General features: G+C 40.3%; 1 protein-coding gene across 1 annotated transcript in view; it reads left to right on the forward strand.

Moving 5' to 3' along the window:
- TUBGCP3 (tubulin gamma complex associated protein 3) overlaps positions 1–23,626 on the forward strand; it is a 208,751-nt gene that overhangs the window by 110,583 nt on the left and 74,542 nt on the right. The window contains exons 15-16 of the mRNA XM_029604687.1: positions 13,943–14,078; positions 19,320–19,388. Of these exons, the coding sequence (XP_029460547.1) occupies positions 13,943–14,078; positions 19,320–19,388 (205 nt within the window). The remainder of the gene's footprint in view (positions 1–13,942; positions 14,079–19,319; positions 19,389–23,626) is intronic.

Raw genomic sequence — 23,626 nt, forward strand, 5'->3', positions numbered from 1 at the left:
CGGAAGTCCTTGGACCCCCTTCTCTTGTGAACTGCAGAATTTGCTGATCTACCTCTACTCTCTCTCCTGTTTCCTCCTTGCTACATCCTCTATGAGTACATCTCAGCACCATAGCAGCCTATTATGTTGTTGATGGATGACACACCCATCTCAGTCCACCCACTAGTGTCAAGGTTCATGAAGTACTTGTCAACTCACACCTCCAGTCAATAAGCCACCATGGGATTTGAACTTGCCTAGCTCATGAATCTGCCTTTTGAATCCTTGGAGTTGGCTTTACTCAAGTTCGTGACATGGAAAGTTCTGTTCCTAGTTGCAGGAACATATGTTAGGTGGGTCAATGAGCTTTAGGCACATGTTCACTACTCTGAATATGCAATTCTACCACAATAAGATGGTGTTACACTCTCACCCAAAGTTTCTTCCGAAAGTCGCCTTGGCCTTTCATATTAATCAGTCCATTGTGTTTCCCTCCTTTTATCCACAGCCACGCACACTTGAGGAGGAAAAGTCTCTCCATATTCTGGATTGCAGTCATGTTTTGGCTTATTATAAGAAGAGAACTTGATTGTATCATCAAACTTCCCAACTTTTTGTATCTTATGACGTCAACAGGCTTGGTGGTGGTGTCACCATTCGGATTCTGTCCAACTGGATCGCAGACTGTATTGACTATAGTTACACTCTTGCAGGCATTCAAATCTTAGACCCTGTCAAAGCCCATCAGGCATCAGCAATGTTCTCTTTTGTTGCCCGGTTTTGTGAAATGCCACTTCAGAACATTTGCAAAGCTGCCACGTGGTCATCTGTGCATACGTTTACATTTCACTACGGTCTGGAAATCTCTCCAGGCGTGACGGTAAATTTGGACGGCAGTTCTGCGTATTCTGATTCCTATGTAGAAAACTCTCCATAATAGGGTCCGCATGCTTGTTAATACTTTTTATTTATTTATTTATTTATTTAACAGTTTTTTTATACCGACCTTCATAGTAAATTTACCATATCAGATCGGTTTACAATTTAACAAAGGGAAAAACTAGAGTAACAGATTCACGTAAACGAAAGATAACAATAAGTAGGAATAAGTCAAAGTTACAATCAACAGGGGGAGCGAACTTGGAAGCTTGTAACAAGCTGGAAAGAAGATAGGCCGGTAAAAATTTTTACCATAGAGTGTACAAGTTAAAAACTTAAGGACGGTGCTTTAACCTGAATGTATCAGAGTCCATTTATTTTTTCTTTGAGAAACGGAGTGCCAGACCGGGTAGGAATGAAGGCCAACTAGTGATTGTCTGGTGGTTCAGGGAAGGCTTGTTGAAAGAGCCAGGTTTTAAGACTTTTTCTGAAAGATAAAAGGCATGGCTCCAGTCTGAGGTTTGATGGGATACTGTTCCAGATCGATGGGCCTGCTATCGAAAAGGCTCTGTCTTTGGTTATAGCGAGGCGTGTATTTCCAGGTCAAGTTGAAGTTGATGATGGATGGTTTTATGGATTAAGGTAATCGATTTGTATAGAATTCTGTAATTTACTGGTAACCAGTGTAGTTTCCTGAGAATTGGTGATATGTGATCGTAGCGGCTGGTACTGGTTAACAATCTTGCTGCCGCATTTTGAATCATCTGCAGAGGTTTAGTAGAGGATTTGGGAAGTCCTAGTAGAAGTGCGCTGCAGTAGTCTATTTTGGCGAACAGTAGCGCTTGGAGGACTGTCCTGAAGTCGTGGAAGAATAAGAGAGGTTTAAGTCGTTTTAGAACCTGTAATCTGTAAAAGCAGTCTTTCGTTGTAGTATTGACCATTTTCCTTGGGTTTAGTTGGTTATCTAGAATCACCCCAAGATCTCTAACCTGCTTACATGTGATGTGAGAGTCGAGTGGTGTAGGTTGGTGGATATTGTTGTCATTTGAGGAGATGAGGAGAAGCTCTGTCTTAGAAGCGTTAAGGACCAAGTTTAAACTGTTGAGTAGATTGGTGATGGAAAGTAGGCAGTTATTCCAATGGGTGAGCGCTTTTGAGATTGATTCTGTTATGGGGATTAGAATCTGTACGTCGTCTGCGTACAGATAATGAATTAGGTTGAGATCTGTTAACATTTGGCAGAGGGCTTGCTCTGCTGCAACCCTTAGCTCTGGACTCCCCATTGTTTATGGCTAATTAAGCCTGCTTATTAATGGAAAAAGCAAGTTTGCTTACCATAAACAGTGTTTTCCCTAGATAGGATGAGTTAGTCATATGTAATGCTTGCCTCCCTGGAAAGATAACTACCTATCTCAGCTAGTTCTGGGATTGACTGACAAAGCTCATGAGGCAATGCCTGCGTGGGAATTCTTGTGCATGCTCAGTAGAGCTCAAACCTCTATTAGCTAGGAGAGATGAATGTTTATTTGTTTGCTGCCAGATGTCACTCAGGTATGGCTAATTCATCCTTCTGTCTATGGAAAACACTGTTTACAGTAAACACATTTTTAGCATTTATACTTTCCACTAATTTTCCAAAAAACAAACAAACTGGCATCCTTTCTCTTTTAAAATTAACATGAAGCATACATGCTATTTGAAGATTATCTCCAGAGAGACTACTGACTGAATCAGTTACAAAAAAAGATGAATAGTGGTAGAATTCATTGTGAACAGAAATTAAACAGTTGCATTGAATCAGTATGTGAACAGGATCAGGCGTGAATTGCTGAGCGCTCCTAAAAGTAGTACAGAAAAGCAGAAAAAACTGCTTTTCTGTACAGCCTCCTACTTAATATCATTGCATTATTAAGTAGGAGAGGAACAAAGCGCTGGGAATCGTGTGCAGGAAACCAGCGCTCAGAAGGCTGTCCTGAAAGGGGATTGGTACTTTCACTGACATGTGACAGTGAACGGACCAATTGGCAATAATTGAATAAATTAATATTAAATGCCCGACAGGGGGACCGGCGGACAGCCGATGACAGCGGATCTCTCTCAGGCGCATGCTGTCAAGGAAGCTCTAGGGGCACGCAGTTGCCCCATGCGCCTTCTTGATAGCGCGAGCCCTAATTTAAACACTCAGCGCCCGCTTTCAGCGCACCTTTTTTGCATTGGCCCCTGACTGATTGAGCTTAAACTGCAGTTGAATTCTTTCTTTGGGGTAGAGGCACATATTCCACACACTGTCTTTTGATGGCCCGAGAGGGAGGCCTTTACAATATGCATTTTGAAGGAAACTTCTTAATTCTTCCACTGTGCTGTGCTCAAAGTACAGAGGTAAATAGCTGTAGTTGAAAAGTTATTTTCCTTCATATAGAGAGTACAATACATGCATGGGGAGTATGTCAAAAAGTAATTTTTTTAATTGCCTGTCCTGAAGCACTGCTTTGAGCATTATGAAATAGAGTGCACAAAACATGATTACCTTTACCCCCTTGTTTGTGTAAAATGGCATTTGCACAAAGGTATAACTAATTACTTTAGCTTTGAAATTCTAGAATACAGATAATAAGCATCTTCTTTATAATAAGCTACTAGACTATTTAAGTTATAAAGAGGATTATATGTTACAATGAATCTCAAGTGAATAGAAGCTGACACAACCTCTACATAGTACATCTTTCTGCAAACTTTAATGTATAATTACTATCTTCAGTTTTTTTAGTTTACTTTTTAGAGATTCAAAATGTGAATATAGTGAATATGGCATGTGCAAAGTTTTGTGACCCTTTCAATCAGTACTTTGTCAGACATAACTGTTCCTCCTGTAGCAGAAATAACAACTTCCAAACGTTTTCTGTAGCCAACTTTTCTCTTCTTCCGTTTGAATTTTTGCCCACGCTTCCTTGAAGAACCTTTCTAGATCGAAATATTTTTAGGACTCCCTGCATGTGTTACATGTTTGAGATCTCCCCACAAATTTTCAATAATATTCAAGTCTGTGGTCTGTGAAGGCTATTCCAAAACCTTCATCTTTCTCTCTTGTAAATACATCATGGTTGATTTTGAGACACGCTTCAGATCATTGGCTTGCTGAAATATCCAACTTTTTTTCATCTTCATTTCCTTCACTGAATGTGGGACATATCTTCTATGACATGTTGATATTTAGTTTAATGTATTCTTCCTTCGACCCGCAGGATATTTCCTGTCCAATTGGCTGTTATACAACCCCCAAAGTAGTAGATTTAATCAACTGCCCTGCTTAATGGTTGACAAGGTATTTTTCCATTTCATCCTACTATACCAGTCCAGTCCAGACAAGCGTGTTAGGTTTCCATACCAGCAAATGGAGGCAGAGCATGCAGTTTTCCTCTGTGACATCATCGCAACTTCTTAGGGAGTGTGGTGCAGCACAGTTTCCTGTAGCAAAGGTCCATAACACATTATTAGCCAAGCAGACTAAAGAAAGCTATTGCCACTATGACGCCCAGATCTTTTTCCTGGGTGGTAACTCCTAATATGGAACCTAACATTGTGTAACTACAACATGGTTATTTTTCCCTATGTGCATCACTTTGCACTTGGCCACATTAAATTTCATCTGCTATTTGGATGCCTAGTCTCCAAATCTCGCAAAGTCCTTCTGCAATTTATCACAATCCACTTGTGATTTAACAACTCTAATTGTGTCATCAACAAATTTGATCAACTAACTCGTCATTTCCCTTTCCAGATCATTTATAAATATATTGAAAAGCACCGGTCCAAGAACAGATACCCGAGGCACTGAGAAACTTGACCATTTAATCCTACTCTCTGTTTCCGATCTTTTAGCCAGCTTGCAGTCCACAAAAAGAAATTGCCTCTTTTCCCAAGATTTTTTTTATTTTCTTAGTAATTTCTCATGAGGGACTTTGTCAAATGCCTTTTGAAAATCCAAATACACTAAATTTAACGGTTCACCTTTATCCACATGTTTATTAACCACTTCAAAAAATGTAGCAGATTTGTGAGGCAAGACGGCCCTTTGGTAAATCCATGTTAGCTACATACCATTAAACCATGTCTCTCTATATATTCTGTGATTGTGCTCTTTAGAATAGTTTCCACAATTTTTCCCAGCACTGAATTCAGGCTCACTGGTCTATAGTTTCCTGGATCACCGCTGGAGCCCATTTTATATATCGGAGTTACATTGATCATTCTTCAGATACAATGGACAATTTTAATGACAGGTTATACATTTTTACTAATAGATCTGAAATTTCATTTTTTAAATCTTTCAGAACCCTGGGGTGTGTACCATCTGGTTCCGGTAATTTGCTATTCTTCTGTTTGTCAATCAGGCCTACTTACATCTTCCAGGTTCACCATGATTAGGTTCAATTCATCCGAATTATCACCCTTGAAAACCGTTTTCGAAACGGGTATGTTCCCAATATCTTCATTAGTAAACACCGAAGCAAATAATTTGTTTAGTCTTTCCACAATGGATTTATCTTCCCTAAATGCCCCTTTACCCCTCGATCATCTAATGGTCCAACCAACTTTCTCACAAGCTTCCTGCTTCAGATATATGTTAATGTTTTTATCAGTTTTTGTCTCTATGGCAAGCTTCTTTTCAAATTCTTTCTTAGCCTATCTTATCAAAGTTTTACATTTAATTTGCCAATGTATATGTTTTTTCATATTTTTTTCTGATTGATCTAATTTTTGAAGGCAGTTCTTTTGACTAAAATAGTTTTTCACCTTACCTTTTAACCATGCCCACAGTCATTTGGCCTTCCTCCCACCTTTTTTTAATGTGAAGAATATATCTGGCCTGCACTTCTAGTATGGTATTTTTAAACAATATCCATGCTTGTTTTACACGCTTAATCTTTGTAGCTATACCTTTCAGTTTTTTTTCTATTTTCCTCATTGTATCAAAATCTCCCTTTTGAAAGTTTAATGCTAAACTGTAGATTTACTTATTGTCCCCTTTCCAATCAAGTCTAATTTGATCATGTTATGATCACTATTGCCACGTGGTCCCATCACCTTTACTTCTCATGCCAAATCCTGCATTCCAATAAAAATTAGTTCTAAAATTGCTCCCTCTCGTTAGTTCCATGAAGCAGTCATTTATTCCATTCAGGAATTTTACCTCTGTAACATGTCTTGATGTCAGCAATAAAACACGTAGATGGATCGGTGAAATCAAGATTTTATTGAAGCTTGCCCGACTCTGGCCGAGTTTCGCTCGAAGAGCTGCCTCAGGGGCTATTAAAAACATATAAAATGGCACACATACATATAAATTGAAACCACAAATAAAATGTACATCTAACCTCTGTAAAAAGTATATATGTATGTGTGTCATTTTATATGTTTTTATCAGCCCCTGAGGCAGCTCTTCGAGCGAAACTCGGCCAGAGTCGGGCAAGCTTCAATAAAATCTTGATTTCACCGATCCATCTACGTGTTTTATTGCTGACAGCCATCTTGGATCGGCTACCGGTTTGTTTTCTTGGACCAACATGTCTTGATGTTACATTTACCCAATCAATATTGGGGTAATTAAAATCTCCCATTATTACTGTTCTGCAAAATTTGTTTGTTACCCTAATTTTTCTTAACATTTCATCTTCCGTCTTATCATTTTGGCCAGGTGGACAGTAGTATATTCCTGTTGCTTTATTCTTCCCCCACACACATGGGATTTGTACCCATAAAGATTCTTCTGTGCACTTAGTGTCCTGTAAGATCTTTATCCTGTTGAACTTTATGCCATCCCAAACATAAAGTGCTACCCCCCCCACCACAAACTTGATTCAGTATGATATAATTTGTACCCCGGTATAGCACTCTCCCATTATCCTCCTTCCACCAGGTCTCTGAGATGCTGATTATATCTCTCTCTTCATTTAGTACTATACACTTTTAACTCTCCCATCTTATACTACTTAGACTTCTAGCATTTGGCATACAGACATTTCAAAGTATGTTTTTTGTTTGTATTAACCTGCTTATCAGTTGACAGGGATAATTTGGGATTTCTTAACTCAGGTGGTTCTATACTGATAGGCGCATGGACTACATTTGCTTTTATGGGAACCTCTCCGTTGGGATGCCCTAACTTTTCTGTTTCGTTCATATCTTTCAAAGATACCTCCCTCCGAACTATGTGCTGCTGAGGGACTGTCAGCTTTCCCCTTTATTTTAATTTAAAAGCTGCTCTAGCTCCTTTTTATAGGTTAGTGCCAGCAGCCTGGTTCTATCCTGGTTAAGGTGGAGATGGTCCTTTTCTGGAAAAAATCTCCCCATCCCTAAAAGGCTCCCCATTTCCTTAAAAAAAAAAAAAAATCCTTTTTCCCTGCATTGAGACTCCGGAGCTCTGCCTGCCTCTGGGAAACCTGCACATGGAACAGGGAGCATTTCAGAGAATGTTACCCTGGAGGTTCTGGATTTTAACTTTGTACCTAAAAACCAAAATCTGGCTTCCAGAACTTCCCTCCCACGCCTTCCCCATGTACCACGACAGATGGCTCCTCCCAGTGCCGTCTAAACTCCTTTGTAGGTGACGTGTAAGGTCTGCCACATTTGCACCAGGCAGATTAGTTACAAAGCAATATTCGCATCCGCCAGCCACTCAGCTATCTATTTTAAAAAAGTTTTGTGTTCTGCTTAATCAATGGGGTTAGATCAAAGCGATTCACAGCAAAACATTCATAATTTATCACAAATCAATATAAATAACATAAGAAATTGCCATACTGGGTCAGACCAAGGGTCCGTCAAGCCCAGCATCCTGTTTCCAACAGTGGCCAAACCAGGCTAGAAGTACCTGGCAATTACCCAAACACTAAGTATATCCATTGCTACTGATGCAAGTAATAGCAGTGGCTATTTTCTAAGACATCTTGATTAATAACAGGTAATGGACTTCTCCTCCAAGAACTTATCCAAACTTCTTTTAAGCCCAGCTACACTAACTGCACTAACCACATCCTCTGGCAACAAATTCCAGAGTTTAATTGTGTGTTGAGTGAAAAATAATTTTCTCCGATTAGTTTTAAATGTGCTACTTGCTAACTTCACGCAGTGCCCCCTAGTCCTTCTATTATCCGATACCCGTTCTAGACATCTCATGATTTTAAACACCTCTATCTTATCCCCCTCAACATAACAATCATAAAACAGAAAAATGCAATAAAATAACTTAAGGCAGAGGCTAGGAAGGACTTAGTCTGTAGGAGGCTGTTTATAAGCGATAGTACATAGGTGTGTCTTTAGGTGTTTCTTGCATTCTTTGTTTGATTGGAGCCTGAGATAAGGAGTTCCATAATGTGGGACCAGCTACAGAAAATGCAAGGCATCTGGTGAGTTCGAGTCTAGCAATTCGGACAATAGGGACATTGAGCAAGCATTTGTTCATGGAGCGTAGTTGCCTGGAGGGTTGATATAGTTGGAGAGAAGTGCATTGCCAAACTGCAGAGCTTGTAAAGAAGGTTGTGCATGATAGAAAGGGTTTTATAATACATATGTGCTGAGATGGGAAGTCAATGAAGAGAGAACAGGAGTGATATGATCTGATTCTTGAGACAGTGAGAATCCAAGTGGCAGTGTTCTGTACCAACTGAAGTGGATGTAAAGCAGAATCTGATAAACGTAAATATAAGGCATTGCAGTAATCAAGCCCAGTGAGGATAAAAGCTTGTAAGACTAGAGGAAAATCATTGGGAAATAACAGTGCTTTTAAACATTTTAGTAGGTGGAGTTTGCAAAGGAATTTTTTATCACAGAAGAAATGTTATAAACCATAGAGGGTTCAGAATCTAGGGTGATACCTAGATTACGCATTTGGTGGATATAGCAATGGAGTGGTTATCAAAGTCGATGAGAATGAGGATGGCAGGACAACTGGGGAATAGTAAATAAGTGCAGAATTTCAGTTTTAGAAGCATTGAGTTTGAGGTGATTAGGAGAGAGCCAAGAATTGATAATTTAAGACAGAGTGACGAGAGATAGGGTATTGGACCAGGAGAGGTTGTATGGAATGAAAAATTGAATGTCACCAGCGTAGATTTTAAAATTGATGCCTAGACCATCCGGTAGTCGACAGAGTGGTAGAAGGTAAATATTGAAAAAAGATTACTGACAGAGAGGAGTATTGGGGGACACTTGAGGGAATGGTATACCAGTCAGATCTGTAAAGATCGATGTTGACTTGTTGAGGACTGTTGAGCAAGAAGGAAGAAAACCAGCTAAGTATGGTGTCAGAAATGCTGATTGATTGCAGGCCTGCAATGAGAATCTAATGGTCTAAAGCAGCGGTTCTCAACCTGTGGGTCGCGACCCCGGCGGGGGTCGAACGACCAAAACACAGGGGTCGCCTAAAGCAGGGGTCCCCAACCACCGGTCCGCGGACCAGTACCGGGCCGTTGGGGTTTTTTGCCGGTCCGCGGCGCCGCGGCTGCTGCGGGGAGGCGGGGCGAAGCTGGAGACCTGCCTCCTCCAACCCCAAAAGGGAAGAGACATGGCCCAAAAAGCTAGCGCGTCGCAGTGACTTATGTTGCTGGAGCCGCGCAGGCAGGAAGGAGGTGTATCAGCCACTGCAGGTGCTCCTCCTACTTCCTTCCTGCCCGCCCTGCCCCGGAAGACAAATGTTGCCGGAGCCGCATGGGGAGGAAGGAGGAGGCGCGTCAGCCGCGTGGGTAGAAGAGGCGCTTCAGCCGCGTGCAGAAGAGGAGCAGCGGGGCCGGGAAGACTAGGGCCGCTGCGGAGCCCATCCTGTGGCAACCCGTAAAGAAGAAGCCCAGAGGTGAGAGAGAGGTGTGTGCGAGTATGAGATGAGTTGAGAGACTGTGTGTGTTTGCAGAGACAGCATGTGAGAGCCTCTGTGTGTGTGTGAAAGAGACAGCATGTAAGAGTGAGAGCCTGTGCTTGAGCAAGGCAGCATGTGGGGGTGTGAGAGAGCCTGTGTGTGAGACTCAGACAGTCTGTGCCAGTGAGAGCCTGTGTATGTGTGTGTGAGAGAGAAATGCATGTGAGAATGAGAACCTGACTGTGTGTTTGAGGGAAGAAGACAGGTGGAGAGAAAAGAAATAGAAAAAAAGGCAATATAAAAGGAAATGGCAAAAAATTAGAAAGGGAAGCAGATGTAAAAAAAAATAAATTACTTTTTACTGATTGGCACATGTAATCTTTGGGAATGTGCAAGAGTGGCACTTTCTCTATGGCGGATCTCACAATGTACGAGATCAACATGGAGGAAGTGGAAACCCACGGGGCCTGCACAGAGGAGGCAGCAGAATGGGCTTCAGTGCCAATAGCAGCAATCAGTGCCTCCCCAATAGCCACGTGGCAGCAGTGGCAGTAATTAGATTAATTGTTTGACTCAGCTGGAGGTGACAAAGTATGAAGTGGGATGTGAAATCAGCTTGATCTGGTGGAGAATTAGGATTGCTGTTACACATGAACTGTATTTGGCAAACATAAAGGGAGCCAGGATAATCAATTGAAGCCTGCAGCTGAGGACTGATTCATTATGACTCATGTAGAAATTAGTGCATTTTCCAGATTAGTCTGCATAACACAATTCTCAACATTCAGCATTATTTCTGCTGCATAGAGTTTTATCTGAGAGGCTCTGAGGTTGTGAGGGAGCCAGTAAGAGTGAGAGCATGAGTGTGTATGAGAAAATCCAGGGGAGTAAGAGTGTGTGTGAGGGGGGGGGGGGAGAGAGTGTCTTACACCCTGACAGTGTATCAGTGTCTGTGAGAGTGAGAGGTTATGGTTGGGTATAAGAGCATGAATGTGTATGTATGTGACAGTGTATGTGTGAGAGAGAATGGATATGTGAGTATGTGTGAGAGAGAGAGAGGATAACCTCCTAATCCTGGACAATATCAGGGTGACTGGAAATCAAGAGCTCCCACAGAAGGGGACAGCAGGGGCTTTTTAAAATCCTTATTAGTTTTAATTATTGTGTGTTATTTGATATATGTGCTGTTTTGAAATATTATTGGTGTTTGGGAAATTATAAAATGTATATGATTTTAATTAATAGAAATTCTATTTATCAGTAATTTTAAAATATTCTTTTATTAGTATGGTTTTACTATTATAACTGATGCTTTATGTTTCTTAATTTTATTGTTTTATGAGGAATGGTGGTTCTGTTTATAAATGTCATAATAAATAAGTATGCACTAAAATCCAACCCCATCCATAACCCCGCCCCCATATGACCAAAGCCCCGCCCTCGCAGGTCGAGGGAGGGGCGAGGGGTCACCGCAACATGAGAAACTGTATTTCGGGGTCACGGCATTAGGTTGAGAACCACTGGTCTAAAGTATCGAAAGCAGCGGAGACGACCAGTAAAACCAAAATGTAGTCTGTGTTAGAATCGAACCCACGGAGAATAGTGTCAAAAGAAGATAAAAGAAGGGTTTTGGTAATGTGACCTTTATGGCAGCCATGCAGATTAGGATGAAGAATGCAATTTTTAGAGATGTAATCGGTGAATTGATGTAATACTACATGTAATACCTCATTCCTAATTATCGAATTACCAACTATGACGGCCGACTTAACCCTTCTCTCCTGACCAACTGGCCCATCCAGCCTGTTCAATTAAGTTTTATCATATCATTTCTTAAAAATAATAGTAATTTTGTAAAGGCTGCAGAAGAGACCCCCATGGTATCATGTTTTGAATTTTGAATGTTTTGCTCTTTTGACAGGCAGTTGATAGCCTTTACATTACAAAACTTTTGTTAGTTATGATTGTGGCTACTTAGTTGCTGCTGTTCTAAAAACTGAATTACTTAAAGTATAATTAAAAAAAAAAAAAAAAAAAAAAGGAATGAAGATAAGTAGAGTGGTTAGATTAAGAGCCATAACAATGTGATTCAGTCAAAAGTAGCTGATTAATTAGAATTCTCCTTCAAAATGGATATATAATATCTCCTTCCAGTCCATAATTAAGGAAAGTGTCAGATTAAAAGGGATAGCATGCAATAATATTTGCCACTAACTTGAGAAAAATTGGATCTAGGCTATCTAATCCTCTTGTTTTTTTGCCTTTAATCCTCTTGGTGTCATCCTTTCATTTGGTTTTCATGCTTTAAAATTTACAGTTAAATTTTCCATTTCAGTTTATGATTTCTGTTTGAGATAAATTTTACTTGAGCAGATCTGATTATTTCCTATTTAAAAGATATCAGTGTACTCAGTGATGTGGATTAATATAAAATACATATACATTGTATAATGAACAATTCATAGCAAGTATTAAACAGTAAAAAATATAAAGCTGCAGAAGATTGTTGGACATTACCCCCAGTGGATTTATAAATTTAAGGCCAGATCATACTGTTTGTATTATTATTAATGCATCCACCAAATAGCAGCAAAGATCCAATGAAATGGCCTTCCAGTGTGGAAAACACAATACTGGAATTCAAGAAAGAGTAAGATAAGTCTAGTGGATCCCTTTTTGCAATAAAATGACAGGAAAGCCAGATATGAGCTTGGTTCTGTGAAATTGCACCAAGGGGATATGTTGGACAGGCTAGATTGGCCTTATGGTTATCTGCCATCTGATTTTCTGTTTCCATATTTCACTGTTGAATGTTGGTTAATCAAATAGCCTGAATGATCTCCTAAGTGTTGGCATTTTTGCCCTTAAAATTAATTATAGCCTAGTTTTTTTCCTACCTATTTTGAGACAATCTTGCGAAGCTTAGCAAGTGCTCTGTGTAATGCTGGGAACTAATTTTAAACATGAGTTCTGTTACCTTCTATGACACATGGTAAAGCATATGTCATATTTAACTATTTTTGTTATACAGCAGGCTACCATATTTTCTGATGCCCATGACTAGTAACATTAAAGAGGCAATTTTGATGAGCCTATGTAGTTGTAAATCCGCAGATACTTTTTACCCATCGACCTTGTAGCAAATTTTCAAAGAGAAACTATGCAGGTAATTTCCCATTTGAAAATTGCCTAAAAGGTTTAACAGATCAATATTCCCTGCAGACTTTGAACCTGTAATTTATGCAGGCAAAAATAAGAGAATGCAGGACAATGCACCTAGGTTTGCAAATCAAATCTATGCCTATTGGTTTTCCTGCCCCACCTTCTCACTAGGGCCGGATTTAAGATGATGGCACCCATAAGGCAAGGGGTTCCCACTTGCCGCTGGAAAGAAGAGAGCAATACCCAGTTTTTGGGCACTTTCAGAATTTGGCACCCAAGGCATGTGCCTATGTTGCCTGGGCCTCAATCCAGCCCTGCTTCACTTTACCCCAGAAAACACTTCCCGTGCTGTTGAATCTGGTACATTTAGATGTGCGGAGGAGGGGGGAGGGCAGTGTTTAACCGGATCAATTTACTGGGTAAAATGTTTTGAAAATGATCATGTAAGGGGGAATTTCTTAACATTATGCATAAATTAGCCAGCAAAAATGTTCCCAAGTTACTCATTTTCAAAGCAGACGGAGGCAAGTAAGTTTGCTTTGAAAAATATCCTACCCAAACTACCCTCACACAATTATACTTGCTAAAATGTGCACACATTTTTTGGGGAAACTTTACATGCATACTTTTTAAATCCAAATGTATGCATGTAAGTGCAATCCGCTTCCAAATTCCACTCCTAGGAGCACTTCAGCTTATGTGTGAATTGGACATACGCTCATAAATTTACCTGCATCCTAGGTGGCAATTTAAAAAAAAAAAAAAAAAAAAAGCAGCCCATTTTTGAGGCTGAAATGCTTTTGTAAATTTCCGTCTCTGTATAATTGTAGAACTGCATCATCTTTGGATATTGTCTATCAGTATTGGCAACCAAATTTCAAATAAAAATCCCCCCTTTAGATGTATGCATGGATCAATATGTCCAACAACAACTAATGATCAAGCATATTATATCATACATGATTTGGACATTTTGTAACATATTGTAAAAACATCATCAAATTTAAATTTTGTGAAGTCCGTAAAATGTGGGGATATTTCAAGAAAGTGTTTAATTGTTTTGTCTTCTAGGCCAGAGCTTGCCCGCCCAGCTACCACATTGTACCAGCATAATCTAACGGGAATCCTTGAAACAGCTGTGAGAGCGACCAATGCGCAGTTTGACAATCCTGAGATCCTCAAGCGATTGGATGTCAGGCTTCTAGAGGTATTTGTCATTTCTCCTTTTGGGCATTTCAGCTCAAATTAGTGATACTTGACCATTATGCGATATATCTGTTCAAATTTATTATATTGATCCTCTAAAATCTTTAAATTGAAAGTCTATTGGAGAAGTTGGAAAAAGGAGAGGAACTGGTTTATATAGGCTGCTCATTTTCTGAAGTATAAAATGTCTTTTCAACAGTTTATTTCAATATGATGCAGCGAGCAGTCCTGTTAGCTAGAAGTACATTGGAAATGTAGTTTAAACTGTCATTTACATCATAATTAAACTTAAGTCTTCTGAATTATAAAATATTTGCTACATAGAAATATAAGGGTTAATACATTATATGTCTTGTTGTTGGACTAACTTAATACATTTATGACTAGCTTTCAAGAGCTATGCTCCCTTTATCAGATCACTGCCCAAATATATAAGTAAAGTGTAAGTTGGATTACAATAAACGTTTGTTTTCAAAGCTGTGAAGAATTGTAAAGATCATGTTAACAACTGGAGTACCTCAGGGTTCATCCCTTTCCCCTTCATTATTTAACATCTATATGGCCTCATTGTGTAGACTACTGGCAGGTCTAGGACTAGTTCATTATATATTTGCTGACGATGTTCAGATACTTCTTCCAATCAAAGATTCATTAGACAACACATTGAAATTGTGGGATATTTATTCCAGCTCCATTAAACAACTACTCACTCAACATGTCACTTTGTCTCAATGACACAAAAACAGAGATTCTATATAATTGTAACAAGGTTATCGAAAAAATTTCATTAGACATTGGTTTAAATCCATCCTCTTTAAACATCGGACATGAAGTCAGGAGTCTTGGTGCTATACTAGATAGCAAACTTCACTTAAAGGTATTTATAAAAACCATAATTAAAGATGGCTTTTATAAATTACAAATCTTACGGAAATTAAAACCTTTGTTACACTATAATGATTTTCGAACGGTGCTCCAAGCTCTCCTATTATCAAAGTTGGATTATTGATTGATTGGGATAGCTAGCAGGGCTTTATTTGTTGATCTTGTGTTACGTTGTGGATTATGTTTTTGTATTATGGTATTTAAGCAATCGATTTCATTGTTATGTATTGATTTGTGTATGATGGATAGCATTTTGTACTTTATTCTTTTTTCCACTTTACAATGAATTTATTTATTTATTTATTTAGCATTTTTCTATACCGACTTTCCAATAACAGAATTATTGATCAATTCGGTTTACATTCTCAACAATAACAATGACAAGCAAATGTCTTACAATGAACAGGTCGAATTAACTTGGATTAAGATATATGGGGTTAATAACATAATTAAAAGGTACGGTGCCTAATGTAGTCTAGCTAAACAGGTGATATTATAATGTTATTAGATAATTAGACTGCCAAAGAATATGTGATTTCTAGAGAAGGTCTATATAGTTCTCTAGTGTGTTCCCACGGAGGGGATCATTGGCAAAATCAAGCTACCACCAAACCATTTCCCAAATTACAGTGAAATAGAGGGGGAGAATCATTGCAGTAAAGAGCGATACATAATAATCAGAATAATCAAAGTAAAGAGTGGGAGGTAGATTATAATTCAATCAATGGCTACTACTTGGTTGGTTTCACCAGAGGATCAATATGAGTCCAAGAAAAAACCCAACTGAGAAGGTTAAAAAAATATATATCTAGCATTATTAATATTCATCATACATTTGCAAGGGAAACAAACAATAATCTGAGCACCCAACTGTCGTGCAATAGGACATAAAGCCAGAAACTTCTTATGACACTGCTGTGTTGCTCTAGATATGTCCGAATAAATTCAGACCTTTTGGCTCAGATAGAGGGAATCTCTATTTTGAAGGAAAAGCCTGAGGACATTGTCCCGATCAGAAGGAAAACCAAAATTAACCAAAAGAGTTCCCCTTCTTTCAATCTGGCCCTCAACAGATGTTTCTAAAAATTCAGAAAGATTAACAGAAGTAGGAGCAGAAGAATCACCATTTTGCTTATTATTTGGCAGGAAATACATTTTGGAAATAGATGGTATCACATCCATTGAGAAACGTAATATCTCTTGTAAGTAATTTCTAAATTGTTCTCTTGGAGAAATTAATTTACATTTTGGAAAATTTAACACTCAAATTTAGATATCTTGATAAATTTTCCAGATTTTCCACTCTTTAAGTAGTAAGTTGTCTTTGAATTAGGCCACTTTGAATAGATTGAATTTGAGACAATTTAGAATCCAGTTCTTCTAGCTTAGATGTATGAGCTGTAACAATTGGATTAAAAGAATAAAATTGATTCTGAGAATGCTTTATAACTGATATAAGAGTTATAATAGAACCTTCCAGCAGTGAAATAGCATTCCAAACATAGTCCAAAGTCATAACAGAGGGTTTAACCAAAAAAGGTTGAGAGGAAAAAATTACCGGGGGTACTTGAGGATCGCCATCATTGCTTTGGGAGGCCTCCAAGATCTCTCTCCCAACTAGGGTAGAAGCCACAGCAGAAGGCCTGCTGTAATCCACCCTAGGCTCAATGATACTCCTTCTAACAGTGGCGAAGATGTCAAAACGGCATCGCTGGGAACACAAGATGCTAAACTAGCTGAGGGACCCGCCTTGATAGCAACTGCTACTGCAAACACCAACTGTCCAGGCAACACACCTGGTCTCTCAGCAGCGAAAAGTGTAGGTGGGGAGGGAATCGCCGGAGCTCCAGGGCTGAGCGATGTTTCATCCACAAGCATTGGCACACGCTCTTCACCGGCGCTTACAACGGATCCGCCGACCAAAGGAGGAGAATCTACGGCTCCTCAGAAGCCCTCTATACTAGTCTGTATCATGGTAGGTTGGAGGGGGACCGAGGCTGCCTCCTTCATCCAACCTTTCCTCGTAGTATGCGGCATAACCAAAGGAAATAGCAAATAGAGGAGAAAAGACCGGAGCTTGAGCCACAGCGTCTACCCCTCGTGATGCCATCTTGTTTCTTGGCCCCCCCCCCCCCCCAAGGAGACTTTTTTCTATTCTCTAGACTTAGATGTTTTCCTGCACCATCCAGTAGGAGAGTCTCATCTGAGATATTTGAGATATGTGAATCAGATGGGTGAGTATCAGTACCGAGAAGTTTGGACGCCCGACTGAGCCCCGTGATCGGTCGGGCCAGATAATGTGGACCCAGGCCGCTCGGGAGCCTCGTGGAGAAAGCGGGGGGGGGGGTCAAAAGGACAAACGGCAGGTCAGGGGGAGGCTAGGGAGCGTGGAGTTAAGGGGACGCGTAAAGGAAGGCAGAGATTGGGGGAAGGGCTGGTTGCCATGGTCCCTGAGGAGTTGATTGGCCGGCTGGCCAATGGGGTTGTGGGAGGTTAGGAAGGCGTGCGGGCACGGGAACGTGCGCCAGAAAGCTCGGGGCAGCAGCAGGAGGAAGCAGCAGAGCGAATTCCCTCCCTTATGTATAGATGGTCGGGGCTTGTTGTCGCAGCAGGGTGGGGGAGTTGGCGGAGGGCCCGAGCCTGAGTTGCATATTTGGTTCATTGTTAAAAAGCGGGGTTTCAGCAGAAGATGGTGGTGACAACTGAGGGGGGGCTGTTGTCAAAAGGGGGAGCTCCTTGCTAGAAGTGGCGGGAGCTGGCCGGCGGGACTCCTTGCAGGATGGCGGCGGGAGTCCCACCCGGGAGGGCTCCTTGCAGGCAGGTTGCGGGAGTCTGAACCCGGTGGGGGAAAAGCCGGTTGGTTGAGCCGAAGGCTGGAGGGGGTCCACTCCTGCCGGGGGAGCGGCGGAGGGTCAGAAAAGGGGGGAAGCTGAAACCGCTACTGTGAATATAGTGTTAATATATTGTTAACTCCTCTCACCCTTCTCCATTTTCCCCTTTTTCTTACTGGGGTTAGGAATCCTGCCTGCATTGCTTCCAATCATGTGGTTATTCTTCCTTTCTTGCTAGCAGGGTTTGGGAGCTTTGTTAGCACTGCTTGCTATATTGCTGCGTAGGTGTGTTTCCACTTTTGTCAGTGAAGGGTAGGAACCCTGCTGGTATTGTATTATTCTCTGCTGCCGTGTAGGTCATCAGTCTTTTCTGCCAGTAGGGGTTGGGAACCCTGCCTGCACTGCTCCATTCTCCACCCTTAGCGCAGTTCTCCTGCAGGTGTTGAGAACTCTGTCGGAGCTGCATCATTCACCATCCATATGGGTGGTGGTCCTCTTCTGTTGGGGGATGGGAGCCCTTCTGGCACTGCTGCAATTACCACCTCCCCCACATCAACACCATATGTGGGCAAAAAAAAAGCAAAGTTTGTTCTGTAGGCCAATCTGACTGTCTGCAAATCTAGTTCCATGGGCCAGATCTGCCCTATGGGGCCATTATTTGGTAACTCCTTCCTTAGAGGAATACAAACCTTCACATAAGTGAGTTTGAGTTTATAAGAGCGCATTTTAGAAGGTCAGTATCTGCATTTTTTCTAGAGAAGGCTGAAACCTCTGAAGCATATGTGCATGGTGGTTGTATGGAAGTCATTACAATTGTTTTCAAAGCACTACGGAATTGGATATCTACAGATTCAATTTCCAAAGAGCAAGTCATTTAAGACATACTTTTCCCCTCCCCTGTAAGGTATTTGGTATGTCCCTAAAATCCAGACTGGGGAAATCAGCAACATAGAATGGGAATTTTGGTTTGCTTCTGTCAATTCCTGTTCTGTTGGTCCTTTCATCAGTCTGGATCTACATGTCCTGGAGGCAGTGTTCCCTGTAAACTGATCATGAAACAAGCGCAAACAGCACGCACAAGAAAAGGAAAATAGAATAGTGTTTCAAAGAACACTGCGCACACATTTGTAAGCTACATTGCACACACACGTTTTTGGGAGGAGAAACCTGAGATCCGTGATTAGTTTGTCTCTCTTTTTGCAAAACTAAAGCATATACCTGATGTTTTTCTAAATTAGTGGAAGAATTCTTAGAATAGGAATTGAGAAGACATCACAGGGCTCTTTCAACAATTATCCACATTGCTTTTTGTTTGTGACTGTCTGTGGCCAGTTGACCCCTATGGTTTGTGATCTTTTGTTCATACACAGTTTATGAAAGTTTTTTTCTGTAGTGTGTGGTCTTAGTTTAATAGTAGAAAAATGGTGACTTTACAGGCATGTTTAGCTATTACTTTTCCAATAGAAAAGATTGCTGTTTGTCTTTCGTTTATGATTGTATGTAAATATATTGCCCTTCTTATTTAGGTATCCCCAGGAGACACTGGATGGGATGTCTTTAGTCTTGACTATCATGTCGATGGACCTATTGCAACGGTAAGGTTTATATAGTGTGTATGGCTATTGCAAATACCCATTTATATTGCAAACAAGATCATAGCTGTTTTTAATGGTATCTTTGTAGCCTAAGAACTTGATTGAAGGAGACCACTTGGCATCTAGGATGTGTTTAGTGTGTTCGCACTTTAGCCAAAATCTCAATTTTTGTAAATTATTAATGAGCCCTAAAATGGTCTGTTATTTAAAACATTTTTTTTTTTTAAATAATTCATTTGTGCCTTTGGAGATTTAAGCATGTACTTAATAAGTGGCTTGTTCATTGTGTTCCATTATTCATAGACTGTAGCAACTAATTTGGAATAATTTGCAAGGAACTGTTAAATGTATTTAAGGGCAATAGTATTTGTACTATTTAAATAAAAAAATGATTCATTAGAGCTGATGAGAAAATAACAGCACTATTATTCAAAATGCTTTTACCACAAGTAAAGGATTGTGGTGTGTGTTTTTAATGAAGGTATTAAATAGTCAAAGTTTGAACAGCAAAAGAAGTTTTTTTTTTTTCGCAAGTGCAGCAGCACTTGCAAAATAAAATAATAATTAACCCCTTTTATTGACTGCTGTAGCTGCTGCTTCTGCAAATAGGTACATCATGCAATTCATTCTTTTGGGCTTGATTCACTTGATAATTAAACATGTCTTCTATATTATGTTAATACAGAAAGGCATGCTTAACCTTTATACAAATTAAAAATGGCAAAGGTGTAATTGAAAATCGGGGTTTTTTCCTTTTCCAGTAAATTACTTTAGGTTTCAGAAGTATAGTATTGAGCAGTTTTATCAAATTTATCACTTTTATTTTGATGATTAGATGTTCAATTTTTGTGTGTTTTTGGAACTTACATTTTTTTTTAGTATAAAAACAAGTAAATGAAAGTAGATAAGTGAGGTGACAAAATTTGTTGATGACACAATTATTCAAAGCTATTAAATCACAAGAGGATTATGAGAAATTCCAAGAGGACCTTGCAAAACCGGGAGAGTGAACATGCAAATGGAAAATTAAATTTAATGTGGACAAGTGCAAAGTTATGTGCTGAACTGGCTAAACACCGCGATATGCCCATACTCCACACAGAGAAACCTCAGGTCCACAGACACGGGCCTCCTCTCTGTCCCTAACACCAAAACTGCACACCTCAACACCACCCGCAAACGAGCCATATCAGTAGCGGGCCCAACACTGTGGAACTCCCTCCCACCCCATCTCAGAAATGAACCCTCCTCCTAAGTGTTCAAAAAAACAACTTAAAACATGGTTATTCAGAAAAGCCTTCCCGCCAGACTCTTAGCCCCTTTCCAGAATCCATCACATCTCCACCAATGAAACCCTCCTGCCAGACACATCACCCCCTCCCCAGGCTCCACACTCACCCCCTCCGTACCTCCCTTCCCTTGCCCCCCCTCCACCTCTCCCACCTCCCCTTATTTGTCCCTCCCCTGCCCATCTCTCCCCCCTCCCCCCTCAGAAGCTTTCTCCCCTAGCCTCCCAAAGCCTTCTCCTCTTTCCTCCCCCTTTCCCACCCTCCCAAATCAATATCTCCTATTCTTTTTTAGAAATGTTCCCCCCAGTCCGAACACAAGCTACCTCGTCGCAATGTAAATCGCCAACTACTTTGTATTTCCGTACTTATTTTTATATATTATAAATGTTATATTAAATATCACTTTAATATTCTTATAAATGTTAAAATCCTATAAATGTTTAAAATATATACTCTTCTCGTTAGTTCCTTGACAAGTTACCATGTTACAATGTAAAATAAGGCAAACCTTGCCCTATTCACTCAGTTATATGTAAACCAATGTGATATCTCAATCGAATGTCGGTATAAAAAAGCAAATAAATAAATAAATAAAATAAAATTCTCTGTTAAATTATTCCAGAGTGTGGCTTCTTTAATAGATAATGAATGCCTCCTTGTTTCCTCAAGGCGGGCATTTCTAACTGAGTCTACTTTGAGAGAATGAATCCCAGCAGAACACAGTACTCTCTTTGAAGCATAAATCCTAAAGAGATTAGACAGAAACACCAGAGCATTACCATGTAAGCATTTAAAAACTAAGGAGAGAATTTAAATTGAATCCTTTGCTCAACAGGAAGCAAGTGTAAACGATAAAGCTTAGATTATTTATTTGTTTATACATTTTTATATACCGACATTAGATCAGTGATGTCACATTGGTTTACAGATAACGGAAAGGAACTAAGCGGGGGAGTACTTATTTCTTACAGTGAAACGTATTTCTAACAATGCAACGTAATGAAACTTAAATTCTTGCATATTTCCAATTGTCCAACATGATAAAAATAAAATATCAAAAAATATGTTGATACGAATCTCTTCTAATGCAACTTAATGAGACTTGAGTTCGTATAACGAAATGTAATGAACATAATCAGCATGCGACATGGGACTTGGAAGCTGAAAAATATGTGTAACAAGGGTCGGATGGGAATATGGTGCTAAAAAGAGAGGTGGTGGGGGGGGGGGGGGATAGGATCATTGGGGGAAGGCTTGTCTGAAGAGCCAGGCTTTTAGTGTTTTTTATGGGGTGATGCTTTCAGGACCAGGTGACCAGCTGAATTTTTCAATAGTTGCAATGCTTGTAACCATATTTTAGGGTTACCAATCTAAGCAGAATTCCCATAATTTATTCTGGTTAAAATAAAGATTGGACAATTGTCCGAAAATCTGACTGCTCAAATAATGGCCATAAATACTGAGGGTTGTCTCAATTTAAAATAACCTCTTGATAAATCAGTTTGTATTTTATAGGATAATGAGGAATCAAAAAATAAACCCCAAATTACAAATCTGATCCTTAAATTGTATTATCCTAGGACAAGCAGGATGCTAGTCCTCACATATGAGTGACGACACTAACGGAGCCCTATTGCGGGAAAAACTTCTGTCAAAGTTTCTAGAAACTTTGACAGAAACTTTGACAGTTTCTAGAAACTTTTGACTGGCACTGTGAGGCCACTGAGCATGCCCAGCATGCCATGATATTCTCTGCCACAGGGGTCTCACTCTAGTCTTCGTTTTTCCGCACTGCTGTTAGCATCGCGGTCATCGGAGCCCTTTGAGAATCAATCTCAGTTTCTGACTGAAAAGTCAATCTTAAAAAATTCTCTCCCTCACGGGATCTCACCTTTTCTCTCTCTCTCACCGGCTGGTGAGATATCTCAGAGTTTGAACTTCAAAACGCTAATTCAAAAAAAAAAAAAAAAATTTTGCATACATCGGCTGTCGATATCACAATGTCTTCGGATTTCAAAAAATGCCCGACTTGTAATCGGACCATGTCGGTCACGGACCCACATCTTGAATGTGTGGTCTGTCTTGGTGAAAACCACGATATTTCTTCCTGTCAGCAATGTCAGGAAATGACACCGAAAGGACGAAAATTACGGAAGGAGAAAATAGAACAACTTTTTCAACTGCAACTAATTCCTTCACTGTCAACTTCATCGAAGTCATCACCGGCAGGAGCTCCCAGAAAAATTTTATTAAAAAAACATCGACCGGACGATTCGGGAGATAAAACTTGCCGTGGAGACAGAGGTAAGGCCTAAACACAAACATAGGCATCGTCAGGCCTCGACATCGCCTTCACTTTCCTCCCATGAGGAACCGAGCGGGAAACGGCCGAAACATAAAGATACCGCGCCGTCACCTAGGCCTCCCTCAATACCACCTACTCCACCGCAGGCAATATTCTCTCCACCTACACCGGTGTCGAGTGTTCCTCCAGTACCACAGGACTTAACGGCGTTCATTAAGGAAGTGGTACTGCAAGCCATAAAGGAAAATATGCCGGCGATATCCCTGATGCTGGTGACGCCTTCTCCGTCTGTGACGTCACCAATGCAGGTACAATCGATACTGATGACGGCCATTGTTCCGGCAACAATGCCGATGCGGGGTACTTTCCCGATGCCGGGGGAATCCCCGATGCTGCTGACATCGAAAACAGCTTCTCCATCGATGCCGATGCCTCCCCTTTTTTCGGAGCTCACATCGATGCGGACAACATCTTCTGTTCAAATATCGATGCCTATAGTGACTTCTGCACCGATACCCACTCCACGAACATCGACAACATCGATGCCTTCGATGTCACACACTTCATCGACGGTGCCACTTCCTCCTGGGGCCTTAGGATCCTCTGAAGCAGCATTATATTCCCTATTACTAAAAAGGTACCAG

Source organism: Rhinatrema bivittatum, chromosome 5 (genome assembly GCF_901001135.1).
Source record: "Rhinatrema bivittatum chromosome 5, aRhiBiv1.1, whole genome shotgun sequence".
Lineage (NCBI taxonomy): Eukaryota > Metazoa > Chordata > Amphibia > Gymnophiona > Rhinatrematidae > Rhinatrema > Rhinatrema bivittatum.